This window comes from Sapajus apella, unplaced genomic scaffold (genome assembly GCF_009761245.1).
Source record: "Sapajus apella isolate SASKATOON/1434 unplaced genomic scaffold, GSC_monkey_1.0 scaffold124, whole genome shotgun sequence".
In the NCBI taxonomy this organism is placed as follows: domain Eukaryota; kingdom Metazoa; phylum Chordata; class Mammalia; order Primates; family Cebidae; genus Sapajus; species Sapajus apella.
Window position 1 is genome coordinate 4,710,179 of NW_022437064.1, and position 13,983 is coordinate 4,724,161.

The 13,983-nt window shown below is 36.2% G+C and overlaps 1 protein-coding gene and 1 non-coding gene across 5 annotated transcripts in view; both read right to left on the reverse strand.

The window, feature by feature from the left end:
- The window catches only part of RAP1GDS1 (Rap1 GTPase-GDP dissociation stimulator 1), a 50,999-nt gene that overhangs the window by 10,075 nt on the left and 26,941 nt on the right, over nucleotides 1-13,983 (reverse strand). For 3 of the 4 annotated variants that reach the window (XM_032261573.1, XM_032261572.1, XM_032261571.1), the window contains exons 6-8: nucleotides 13,388-13,522; nucleotides 11,779-11,904; nucleotides 10,594-10,733 (exon numbers count right to left, since the gene is read on the reverse strand). In XM_032261573.1, the coding sequence (XP_032117464.1) occupies nucleotides 10,594-10,733; nucleotides 11,779-11,904; nucleotides 13,388-13,522 (401 nt within the window). The remainder of the gene's footprint in view (nucleotides 1-10,593; nucleotides 10,734-11,778; nucleotides 11,905-13,387; nucleotides 13,523-13,983) is intronic. The other variant, XM_032261574.1, reaches the window with a different exon arrangement.
- Nucleotides 5,938-6,044, reverse strand: LOC116539008. Its single transcript, XR_004263887.1, has one exon. It is a non-coding gene; the product is annotated as a U6 spliceosomal RNA (small nuclear RNA).

The window sequence follows — 13,983 nt, forward strand, 5'->3', positions numbered from 1 at the left end:
AGTGCCAGGTAGTTGTTCTGGAGATGTTCCAGGTAAAGCTTTTATTAAAAAAAAATTATTAAGTACTTCTTACCCCTTGATTTGACCTTACAAATTAAAAAACTGAATTACATGCAAAAGGACTGAGCAGAAAAAATTCTCCATCTGCCTTCATTTCTCATGGTGCTTAAAGCTCTGTCTTCTCTCCATGGCAGAGGAGGCAGCAAGCTCTGGCTTCAGTAAATCCTACTGACTGAGCAAATAATAATTTGCTCTCTTATCTCAGTAATATCATCAATGTCATTGAAATGATATAAGTATATATCTCATAGATTTCTGTAATAATTACAAAGCTATTACACAAAAAACACATATATCTGGCAATAGTAAGATGAAAAAAAAAAACAATGTTCACCTTTATTTCTAGTACTTATTTTGGTCCTCATTCCACTGAGGGTTCTGTTGTCTTAGAACTCTTGCACTAAATCTGATTTAGTGGGAGGTCTCAATTATAGAATATTTTAAAAGTAATTTTCTCTGCTATTTTCACTATTTTTTTTTTTTTTTTTTTTTTGAGACGGAGTTTCGCTCTTGTTACCCAGGCTGGAGTGCAATGGCGCAATCTCGGCTCACCGTAACCTCCGCCTCCCGGGTACAGGCAATTCTCCTGCCTCAGCCTCCTGAGTCGCTGGGATTACAGGCACGCGCCACCATGCCCAGCTAATTTTTTGTATTTTTAGTAGAGACGGGGTTTCACCATGTTGACCAGGATGGTCTCGATCTCTTGACCTCGTGATCCACCCACCTCGGCCTCCCACAGTGCTGGGATTACAGGCTTGAGCCACCGCACCCGGCCTATTTTCACTATTTTTAATAATTTGAATTGTCTGGATATTTTAAAAAGCAGCTTCTGAGTCAGCTTCAATGATATATGTTGTAGTTAGAAATATTTTTAAAAGGTTTCCTTTATGCTTCCATTTCATAACAATTTTTTTGTGGAAACTATTTTTCCACAATATCTTTGCTTTGAGCCCAAACTTGTTTAGTGATCAAACATGCTAAATCAAGAGTCCAAGAACTAAGTTTTTATGGTAACTGTGTTCTGGCATCTAATACATCTTCTCCTATCCATCTGTTTTAGAAAGCTTTTTCTAACCTCCTTAACTTACTGTTTACTCAGCAAAAGTTTACTTTTGAAACAGATATAGAATTCTTAGTAAAAAATTGCATAAAATCACAAAAGAGCTTGAGTAAAGAAGACCACAAGAGATGAACAGATACATATGCAATCACTTAGGGAAAGGCCTTAAATTGTCATTTTGTCCTCTGTTTCTAATCACCCTTAAAAGATAAGTGAAGCAGAAGGAAGAGTAGGGAATGAACTAAGGAAATTTGTACATCAGAAATGAACAGTGCCCTCTCTCTGGCCCAGGCATAGCTTCTTTTCATCTCACTTTTCCAGAACAGACACCTATTTCCTTTTTAAAGTTCCTGCCCTCTCGCCAACTACTTCAGCAAATGTTTATTGAATAGCTATTCTATGGAATCACTTTGCCTTATAGAATACAGGGTAAAAAATAGATAAAACATTGTATTTGTCACGTGACAGAATAATATTGACAGCAACCCTTTATGGAGCAATAACTATATGCTGGACATTGTACTGAGTAGCTTATAAATATTAGCAAATTTTTATCCTGCAGAAAATCCCATTAGCTAGATATCATCTCCAGTTCATATAGATGAAGGAATTGAAGTTCAGATTAAGTCATTAAAGTTGCCCAAGTTCAGATAATAAGTGGTAAAGCCATGGCTCAAACCCAGGCAGTTTGGCCGATAACTGGGTCTTTGTTCTTAAAAATTCTGGAGATAATTTATAAAGTTTGAAACAATGTTTTATTTTATAGTTATATATAGAAAGCTAAATTTTGGTTTATATAAAACCAAGGCAAATTATCCATGCTAACAATTTCACCTATTTAGCATTTAGTATTTCCCTTGATTAGTGTAATCAACCCAGCTTAAGACTGTTGAAAAGTATCACGTTGATCACAACAGAATATTTTCAGATACGCTTGGATTTGAGATAATTTATAAGATTGCAGGTTGGTATAGCCAACGAGGTGGTGAGCCATTTTAAAAAAAAATTTTTCTTTTTCAAATTGTATCATCAAAGCCTTTTCAGTATGGGATTTAAAAAAATATTTGTTGGGTAAGTGAGCAAATGACTAAATACATTTGTTTAAACAAGTTTTTAGCATGGTAACTGATAAAGAATGCGCTACTCTTAAAGAGTAAAGAAAAGTGCTGGCTTTGATAGGGAGTTTTTATATTCCTGGTATAAAGGCAACCTATATTTCTCTTTACGTTTTTGATGTCTATAATTGGAAGATCCAGCTAGCTGGTCAGTAGTCCTAGACTAGGGCACCCTTTGAAAGAAAGGTGTGACTTGACCTAATGGCATCAGCACAGAAATACACTGCAAAGGGCTGAGATGACTAAGCAGCATGAAACCTTGTGAGTCAGTGCAAACTTTTAAGGGTTGAACTCTAAGACAGAATTCAGGGAGGGGTATGATCTTCAAAGAGCTGTGATTCACACAGCTGGCAAAGGATCCATAGGAATGTAATACATTTGAAACTGGTGTTTTAACTATTTTAAAAACTTATTTCCAGAACAGCATTTTCCAAAGTATGTCCAATATAATAACAGATGCCACCTCCAAAAAGGATCCACGGTCAAACAGTTTTGGACTCAGTGGATTTAAATAAAGTTAAAGAGGTTTCTTTAGAATATATTAATGTGTGCTGTGAATCTCAAAGGCAAAGAAAAAAGGATTTATTATTTCCATAATTAATCTACCTATGCAACTCTTTCTTTGTGGAAGATTTCTTGGAATTGTAATTTGATGAAACAAACTTGAAGAGCTGCTGCTCAAAAGTAATGATACCTACTTTAATGTTGGTTAAGTTCGAAAATAAGAGCTCTGACCTGGAACTCATGCAATTAACACACTTTGTAATTCTGATCATTGAAGTGCAAGAATCAAGGCTTCTTTGCTGCTCAGCAGCAGTATGCTCTCAATTATAGGAAAGATATGTCAAAGTATTGAATTACAATCCTAAAGTTGTAATATAACTATAAAGTTGCAATCCTATATAATTTCAAGTTGTTTTCTGCTACACATCCCCCACTCACCTTTTCCTAAAAAGGTACTATGCCGTAGTTCTCATCTTTCAAAGAACCTGCATGGGGATGGGTATTTGAACTCTTCTTTTGGGGTATGGGGGAGAAGAGGGAGGTTACATGAGGGAAAGGGGAATATATAATAAAATTCACAGAAGAGCCTCAAAATCTTCAAGTTTGTTTATTATAGCATTTAAATAGTTCTGGCTCCTAAATTCAGATGTTTCTAAGAAGCTGGGATGCATCTTCCTGTGGACATATTTTTGTGTCCATGAATGGTTTGGTTATACAATTCTGTTATTTGATACTGAGAATACTAGATTAATCAAGGTTTCCACTAGCCTTACTACCACATGTAACAGGAATTTATCTGAGAGTTCCAAATTCAGATGCCAGGATCATGTTTGTAAATTAGTTAATACAATTATGGTATGCCAAAACTCTAAACCAAGCTTGTCCAACCTGTGGCCCAGGATGGTTTTGAATGTGGCCCAACACAAATTCGTAACTTTCTTACAAGATTATGACTTTTTTTTGTCATTAAAATTTTTTTTTTGCATAGGTTATTGGGGAACAGATGGTGTTTGGTTACATGAGTAAGTTCTTTAAGCGGTGATTTGTGAGATTTTGGTGGACCCATCACCCAAGCAGTATACACTGCACCCTATTTGTAGTCTTTTATCCCTCACCCCTTCTGTTTACCCGAGTCCCCAAAGTCCGTTGTGTCATTCTTATGTATTTGCATCCTCATAGCTTAGCATTTTTTCATATGTTGGCCATTTGTATATCTTCATTTGAAAATTGTCTATTCAAGTCCTTAGCCCGCTTCTTGATGGGATTGTTAGTTTTTGTCTTGCTAATTTGTTTGAGTTTATTGTAGATTCTGGATATTGGTCCTGTGTCAGATGTATAGATTGTGAAGATTTTCTCCACTCTGTTGGTGTTCTGTTTACTCTGCTGACTGTTCCTTTTGCCATGAAAAGCTCTTTAGTTTAATTAAATCCCAGCTATTTATCTTTGTTTTTATCGCATTTGCTTTGGGTTCTTGGTCATGATATCCTTGCCTAAGCAAATGTCTAAAAGGTTTTTTTTTTTTCTGATGTTATCTTCTAGAATTTTTAGTTTTAGGTCTTAGATTTAAGTTCTTGATTCATCTTGAGTTGATTTTTTTTTTTTTTTATAAGTTGAGAAATGAGGCTAGAGTTTTATTCTTCAATGCCAATTATCATAGCATCGTTTGTTGAACAGGGTGTCCTTTCCTCACTTTATGTTTTTGTTTGCTTTGACAAAGATCAGTTGGCTGTTAAGTGTTTGGGTTTACTACTCAGTTCTTTATTTGGTTTGACTTGTCTATGTGCCTATCTTTATACCACTACCATGCTCTTTTGGTGACTATGGCCTCATAGTATAGTTTGATATCACTTAATGTGATGCCTCCAGATTTGTTCTTTTTGTTTAGTCTTGCCTTGGCTATGTGAGCTCTTTTTTGGTTCCATATGAATTTTAGAACTGTTATTTCTAGTTGCATAAGAATGATAGTATTATTTTAATAGGCATTGCATTGAATTTGTAGATTGCTTTTGGCAGTATGGTCATTTTCACAATATTCATTCTACCCATCCATGAGCATGGGATGTGTTTTCATTTGTTTGTGTCATCTATGATTTCTTTCAGCAGTGTTTTGCAGTTTTCCTTGTAAAACTACATCTCCATGGTTAGGAATATTCCTATTTTATTTATTTATTTATTTATTTGCAGCTATTGTAAATGGGGTGAGTTCTTGATTTGATTCTCAGCTTAGTTGCTCTAGGTGTATAGGAGAGCTACTGATTTGTGTACATTAATTTTGTATCTGGAAACTTTGCTGAATTTTATCCGTTCTGGGAGCTTTTTGGAAGAGTCTTTAGGGTTTTCTAGGTATACAATGATATCATCAGCAAATAGAGACAATTTGACTTCCTCTTTACTGATTTGGATGAACTTCATTTCTTTCTCTGATTTCTCTGGTTAGCACTTCAACATAGTACATGTTGAATAGAAGTGGTGAGAGTGAGCATTCTTATCTTGTTCTAGTTCTCAGAGGGAATGCTTTCAACTTTTTCCCATTCAGTATTATGTTGGCTGTGAGTCTGTAATAGATGGCTTTTATTACATTGAGGTATGTCCCTTGTATGCTGATTTTGATGAGTTTTAATTATAAAGAGATGCTGGACTTTGTGGAATGCTTTTTCTGTGTCTATTTAGGTGATTGTATGATTTTTGTTTTTAATTCCGTTTATGTGGTGTATTACATTTATTGACTTGCGTATGTTAAACCATCCCTGCATCCCTGGTATAAAATCCACTTGATCATGGTGAGTTATCTTTTTGATACGTTGTTGGATTTGGTTAGCTAGTATTTTATTAAGGAGTTTTGCATTTATGCTCATCAAGGATATTGTTTTCTTTTTTTGTTATGTCCTTTCCTGGTTTTGGTATTAGGGTGCTACTGGCTTCATAAAATGATTTGGAGATAATTCCCTCTTTATCTTTTGCAATAGTGTCAATAGGATTGGTACCAATTCTTTGAATATCTGGTAGAAATCAGCTGTGAATGGTCTGGTCCTGGATTTTTTTTTTGTTGGTAATTTTTAAGTTACTATTTCAATCTTGCTGCTTGTTACTGGTCTGTTCAGGGTATCTAATTCTTCCTGATTTAAGCTAGCAAAGTTGTATCTCTCCAAGAATTTACCCATCTCCTCTAGGTTTTTTTTTGTTTTTTTTTGTTTTTTTTTAAATATGGAACGCTTCACGAATTTGCGTGTCATCCTTGCGCAGGGGCCATGCTAATCTTCTCTGTATCATTCCAATTTTAGTATATGTGCTGCCAAAGCGAACACTCCTCTAGGTTTTCTAATTTTTGCGTGTAAAGTTGTTCATAGTAGACTTGAATGATCTTTTGTATTTCTGTGGTGTCAGTTGTTATATCCCCCATTTCTTTTCTAATTGAGCTTATTTGAATTTTCTCTCTTCTTTTCTTGGTTATGGTCTATCAATCTTATTTGTCTTTTCAAAGAATCAACTTTTTGTTTCATTTAGCTTTGTATTGTCTTTTTGTTTCAATTTTATTTAGTTTTGCTCTGATCTTGGTTATTTCCTTTCTTCTGCTGGGTATGGGTTTGATTTGTTCTTGTTTCTCTAATTCCTTGAGGTGTGACCTTAGATTGTCTATTTGTGAGCTTTCTGACTTTTTGATGTGGGCATTTCATGCTATAAACTTTCCTCTTAGCAATGCCTTTGGTGTATCCCAGAGGTTTTGATAGGTTGTATCATTTACTGTTCAGTTTGAAGAATTTTTAAATTTCCATCTTCATTGTTGACCCAATGATCATTCAGGAGCAGGTTATTTAATGTTCATGTATTTGCATGGTTTTTAAGGTTCCTTTTGGAGTTGACTTCCAGTTCTATTCCAATGTGGTCTGAGTTTTTGATAAAATTTCAATTTTCATAAATTTATCAAGGCTTGTTTTGTGGCCTATTATATGGTCTATCTTGGAGAAAGTTCATTTGCTAATGAATAGAATGTACATTCTGTGGTGGCTGGGTAGAATGTTCTGTAAATATCTGTTAAGTCCATTTGTTCCAGGGTATAGTTTAAATCCATTGTTTCTTTGTTGATTTTCTGTTTTGATAACCTGTTTAATGCTGTCAGTGGAGTGTTGAAGTCCCCCACTATTATTGTGTTATTGTCTATCTCATTTCTTATTTGGGAGCTCCTGTGTTTGGTGCATGTATATTTAGGATTGTGATATTTTCCTGTTGAATGAGGCCTTTTATCATTATATAATGATGTCCTTCTTTGTCTTTTTGAACCACTGCTGCTTTAAATTTTGTTTTGTCTGATGCAAGAATAGTACTCCTGTTCACTTTTGGTGTCCATTTACAAGGAATGTCTTTTTCTACCCCTCTACCTTAAATTTATGTGAGTCCTTATGTGTTGGGTGAGTCTCTTAAAGGCAGCAGATGGTTGGTGAATTCTTATCTATCCTGCAATTCTGCTTCTTTCAGTGGAGCATTTAGGCCATTTACATTCAACATTAGTATTGAGATGTGAGGCACCATTCCATTCATCATGGTATCTGTTGCCTGTATACCTTATTATTATTTTTTTTAATTATATTTTTGTTTTGTAGGTCCTGATAGATTTGTTTCAAAGAGGTTCTGTTTTGATGTGTTTCTGGGATTTGTTTCAAGATTTAGGGCTCCTTTTAGCAGTTCTTGTAATGCTGGCTTGGTAATGGCAAATTCTTTCAGCATTTCTCTGAAAAAGACTGTATCTTTCCTTCAATTATGAAGGTTAGTTTCACTGGATACAAATTTCTTGGCTGATAAATTGTTTTCTTTAAGGAGATTGAAGATAAGGCCCCAATCCTTTCTAGGTTGTAGGGGTTCTGCTGAGAAATCTGCTGTGAAGCTGATAGGTTTTCCTTTAAAGTTTACCTTGTGCTTTTGCCTCACAGCTCTTAAGATTCTTTCCTTAGTCTTAACTTTAGATAACCTGATAACAATATGCCTCAGCGATGATTTTGTTTGCAATGCATTTCCCAGATGTTCTTTGAGCTTCTTGTATTTGATGTCTAGGTCTCTAGCAAGGCCAGGGAAGTTTTCCTTGATGACTCCCCCAAATACGTTTTCCAAAATTTTGTTGTTGTTGTTCTTGCTGGAGATGGAGTCTTGGGAGTCTTGCTCTGTCACCCAGGCTGGAGTGCAGCGGTGCAATCTCGGCTCACTGCAACCTTTGCCTCCTGGGTTCAAACGAGTCTCCTGCCTCAGCTTCCCTAGTAGCTGGGGTTATAAGCACATGCTACCATGGCTGGCTAATTTTTGTATTTTTAGTAGAGATGGGGTTTCACCATGTTGGCCAGGCTGGTCTGGAACTCCTGATTACAAGTAATCCACCTGCCTTGGCCTCCCAAAGTGCTGGGATTACAGGCAAGAGCTACTGTACCCGGCCTGTTTTCTAAACTTTTAGATTTCTGTTCTTCTTCAAATGCCTCAGGTGTTTGAGATTTTTTTTTTTTTTTTAAGCCCATCGGCTATTGTTAGTGTTAGTGTATTTTATGTGTGGCCAAGACAATTCTTTCTCCAGTGTGGCCCAGGAAAATCCAAATGATTGTACATCCCTGAAAACCACTGGTGGAGATTTTCTTGGAGTAGAGCAAAAAGATTAAAGGTAATGACTCCAAAGAGCATGGGAGAGTGGGCAAGTTTAGGGAGTGTTAGCTGCACCTCTTCCTATCATGTTTTATTTTGATGAATGGCATGATAACCCAATCTCGTGGTAAGCCCCAAACTTGGAATTACCTCTACAACCACCTTCTCCTTTAATGCTACTGTTGAATCTATCAATTCTACCACCTATATCTTTCTCAAGTCTGCCTCTTCTTTTCCATCCTCACGCTACTAGTTGAATAAACCATATGACATTTCTGTCAAAAATGGCTGAATATCAGCAATTTGAAATTGCTCAACTCAAAACCTTAATTGAGTCCTTTATCTTCTCACATGTCTATTTTTGCAATAATTGTTCTTTCTACCCCCATTAAACCCTAGATACATCTTTCTAAATAAAAACCAAATAATGGCACTTAGTGCTGCTTAAAACACTTTTAAGTGCTCCCAAATTCTGTAAAGAATCAAATTCATATATCTTAACTTGGCATACAATTCACTCAATTCACAGTTTTCAACCTCTCTGGCCACTGTCTCTCTCCACACTCTATGTTCCAGCAATACTGCTTTATTTGCAGTTTCCTTCTAAAATTGTGCTGTTTTACATCTCTGTGCTTTTGTACATTCTGTTGTCTTTGCCTGAAAAGGCCCTTTCCTTCATTCTCTTTCCCTCCTCCTCCTGAGAGGTTTCTAGTTAACCTCTAAAATAGCACTCCTTCTATGCACCATCCCAGACCACCCAGACAGTGTGTTAGTCTTTCTTTCCTCTGCTACAACCGAATAGGCTATGTAGCTTTAATGCTGTACTTTAGGTGTTTTTGTCAGTCCCCTCAATGGACAGTTAATTCCTTTACAGAAACACTATCTTGTAGCATTTATACTGCAATAACTCCAATATTTACTGTTAAACAAAAAAATGGGCCTGAGAGAGCAGTTATGATGGAGAAGGGGTAAAAGGGGTACCAAGGAGGCCATTTTGTTATTCTCTCTTGATAACATCCATCTTGCCAATATACTAGTTGGTCCTGTATCAATGAAAATGTATGAGCTTTTAGGGTGGTCTGGGTGAGTCAGGTAATAGGAAGGTCCTAGTTAACAGCTGCTTTTTCCCAAGTTCTCAAGATTTAGTATCTGATGGGGAAGAACACTCCTGAGGCTAACCAGCTGGGATAGCTATTATGGCAAAGCCAATTATTTATATGAAAGAGATTTATGCAAGTCAAGAACAGCTTTACTTTTACGCTTTTTCTCTTGGCATCTTATCTGTTCTAAAAATACATGAAAACAGCTGGTGGATTTAAGTTCTAAACTTTCTCTTCATATATAATCACTACTGAAGTGTAAAAGAGAAATGATCGAAAGGGTCACCTTAGAAAACAGTATTAAAGGCTGGGTGTGGTGGCTCACGCATGTAATCCCGAAGTGGGCAGATCATGAGGTCAGGAGTTTGTGGCCAGCCTGGTCAACATCGTGAAACCCCGTCACTACTAAAAATACAAAAATTAGCCAAGTGTGGGTGGCATGTGCCTGTAATACCAGCTACTCGAGAGGCTGAGGCAGGAGAATTGCTTGAACCCGGAAGGCGGAGGTTGCAGTGACCTGAGATTGCATTATTGCACTCCAGCCTGGGTGACAGAGCAAGACTCTGTCTCAAAAAAAAACAAAAAAACAAAAAAACAAAAAAAAACACAAAAAAAAACAGTATTAAAAAATTTTTTAAAGCATATAATCTGGATACTAAATCAACTGCCGAACTCCTGGGTACTCACTATTGTGATCTTTAAATTAGTTCATTTGTTCATTCATTGGTTATCTACCATGTGCCAGATAGCTGCACAGCCATAAGAATGTATTTTTTTCTAACTTTCTGAGTTCTGGGCATCATATACTATCTAGATATCATTTAATTTCTAAATATCAGTAGCCTGCATGGTCAATGCCTGGCACAAAGAAATGTTTGACGCTGATGCTGGTAATGGTGGTGGTAAAAGTAATAACAATAGCAGCAGTGACAGCAATCTCCATTTAGTGTTTCCTATGTTCCATGTACCGGCTGAGCACATTATATACATGATCTCACTGAATTTTCACAAACTTTCAGGTAAATATTATCCCAGTTGTTAGGACCTACAATGCTGGATTTCTTAAAAAAAAAAAAAAAAAAAAAAAAAAAGACACTCTAAAGTTTTCTAGTGCAGAGTTTCCTCTGGAACTTACTTTTGATTTACTGTGTCGTATAAGGGCAGATAGCAGTCTGTTTGACTCCCCCATCACACCAGCATGATCTTTGGCTTCACACCATTCCACCAAACGCTCCACTAACTTAACATTCTTTCCCAGTTGTTCAGCAGCTTCTGCTATAGGAAGAAGGCAAACCAAGGAATGAATCACTAACAATCAGCTGAAATAATTCATGAAGATTTAAGAGTGTGAAGGAGAAATATGTCTAAAAAAACACAGCACAATAACTTTATTAAAGCTAGAACTGCAAATACTCCTTATGTGATGGGCTATTTGGCTTCTTCTGTAACACTATGAAATGTGATACAAAACGCAAAAACAAATGACTTCATACTCTTTTGGTTAAGCCTGCTAATCTGTCAGTGCTCTGGCAGACTATAGTGCGGAGTTCTTAGAAGGAGTCTATGCAATCAATATAGAAAGAGGTTTAGAACTTAGAATAAGTAAATAAACATAATTCATTCCTAGGAGTGGTTTTGACTGCTATTTCTGCAAAGAGAAAAATGTTCTCCCTGTCGGCAAGACAGATTTTTAAAAGTTTTTACTGTCACAATAATGAAATTCGATTTCAAAGCCAAGGTAAAAATGGGTATAGAATGCCAAAGCACACAACCTCCCCACCCCACCAGAAACTGGTAATAAAGCAGCCTAAAACCAGGATTACAAATACTAACAAGTAGAGATATGGTATAATTTCTATTTAAAATCAATTATAGGCTGAGTGTGCTGGCTCATGCCTGTAATCCCAGCACTTTGGGAGGCTGAAGTGGGTGGATCACTTGAGGCCAAGAGTTCAAGACCAGCCTGGGTAACATGGTGAAACCCCATCTCTATTGAAATTCTGAAAACAAATTAGCCAGGAGTTGTCGAGCATGCCTGAAATCCTGGCTACTGAGGTAGAAGTTGCAGTGAGCTGAGATTGTGCCACTGCACAGCAGTAGGCGACAAAGCAAGACTCTGTCTCAAAAATAAATAAATAGTCAATTATAACAAGCACACAAATTAATAAATGGAGTTCCAAAACCAATTTTATAATCTTTTATTTGCTGTTTATTTTTATGATTATATAATCCTGAAAGCTAAAAACGAGTCCTTTTTCAACTAGAGGCACATTAAGACTATTATATCAAAAATACAAGTTGGGGAAAACATTTCTTTTACCTTGAGCATCTATTAACATTCTTAATGTTCCCAGAAGTTTGAACTGAACAGGGGGCATTTCAGATTTAAGAAATTTCAAAACTGTCTCTGTGACCCCAGCTGATAACATCTTTGCTTTATTTATAACTGGAGAAAAAGAAAGACTATGGTTAAAAATGGTATGAGCATTCCTGTTGATAAACATTCAATTCAATACACATTTATTGTGTGTCTTTAAGATCCGTGTTATATTTTTCCATTTACAAACAATCCTGTTACTTTTCTGTCAATTTTAAAAATGGAATCTAGTGTTTGTGTGTCCCTATCCTATTTGTGTATAAGCACATAACAGAAAATATACTTTCTGGCTTTTTAAACCCAATTTGAAACATTTACTTACATAGCTTGTAAAGAAAATCTGAAAATGTTACCCTCTTACAACAAAAAACACAATTCTGTTTTTGATCCAACTATATTAATATAAATGTTACAGACATTAATAAATGTTACTATCCTATATAAACCAAGTTGAATTCAACTGGATTGGATCATCATATAATTATACTATTTCATCTAACCATAAATTTACTTTTAGACAGTAGAATAAAAGAATAGTTTTAACTATCTTTTGTATTATTTTCCATAATAATGTGATTTCATAACTTCCAAAGGCACATTAAGGCTATTTTTTAAAAACTGTCTGCTTACAGGAAAATAACAACTGAAAGTCATTCTTCACTAAAGATGCTTATGGTCTGGTGAAGTGGCTCTCACCTGTAATCCCAGCGCTTTGGGAGGCCAAGGTGAGCAGACTGCTTGAGCCCAGGAGTTCAAGACTAGCCAGGGCACCATAGTGAGATCAGGTTTCTACAAAAAATAAAAAATCAGGCTGGGCGCAGTGGCTCATGCCTGCAATCCTTGCACTTTGGGAGGCCGAGATGGGTGGATCACAAGGTCAGGAGATTGAGACCAGCCTGGCTAACACAGTGAAACCCCATCTCTACTAAAAATACAAAAATTAGCTGGGCCTGGTGGCATGCACCTGTAGGACCAGCTACTTGGGAGGCTGAGGCAGGAGAATCACTTGAACCCGGGAGGCAGAGGTTGCGGTGAGCTGAGATCACACCACTGCACTCCAGCCTGGCAACAGAGCGAGACTCTGTCTCAAAAAAAAAAAAAGTTAGCTGGACATGGTGGCACATTCCTATAGTCCCTGCTACTCAGGAGGCTGACGTGGGAGGACAACTTGAGCCCAGAAGGTAGAGTCTGTGGTGAGCAAAGATTGCATCACCACATTCTAGTGTGGGTGACCGAGTGAGACCCCATCTCAAAATAATAACATCAACAACAAAAAAACAAACTTAAGAAAGCTTAACTATACAACATGATGAAAATCTTAAGAGTCCGCAATAGGTAATAGGATGTCTGAATGAAGGCAATGATTATTCTTGCACCGTCTCACAAAACTTATTTAACATATGATCTTCACTTATTAGTATGAAAAAATGTGAACAATGTGAAGACTATTTAAATTTTCTTCATTAGAGCAGGTTCACAAATCACACTAAATGGCTTCCCCAAATGATGGATTTTACTTTTTACACAGCTGCCTTCTATTCTTAAGTCTTACCTGGAATGGCCAGGTTTCTGAGGGCACTTAGTGCTGCATGCTGTACTGTTACATTTCCATCTTCTACATGTCTGTCCAGTAAATCCATAAGTTTTTCTACAATCCCATTGTCTACCATATGAATACAATTTCCATCTGAAAAAGAAAACATTTTTTCTTCTTCTTTAAAATTTCTATAAATATTTTACATTACTGATATCTGCCTATTATCTACATCAGGGAAAATGGAGCTATACAATAAAATGAATTCCAAATCTTTCTCCCATCAGATTTATAGGTTTTTCTGTTTTCTGAGTGACAAGTATTATAAAAATTCTTAAACTAGATAAAATTTTAAAAATCAGAAAAATTATCAGAAAAAGCCTTAGAGATAATATATCAGAAGTAGAAACATATGGTTAGAATGTCCAATATTTTTCATTTATTTTGATGAATGCTTGTGTTCTGCCAATGTTACAGTGATAGTACTCTACCTTTTGTTATCATGGCTGATATCTAATTTCTTTTTCAAACATTTACAAAGCACACAGAATATTACGACTATATTATAATGAACTATTATAAATTTATCCCGTATCTAGTTTCAATAATTATCC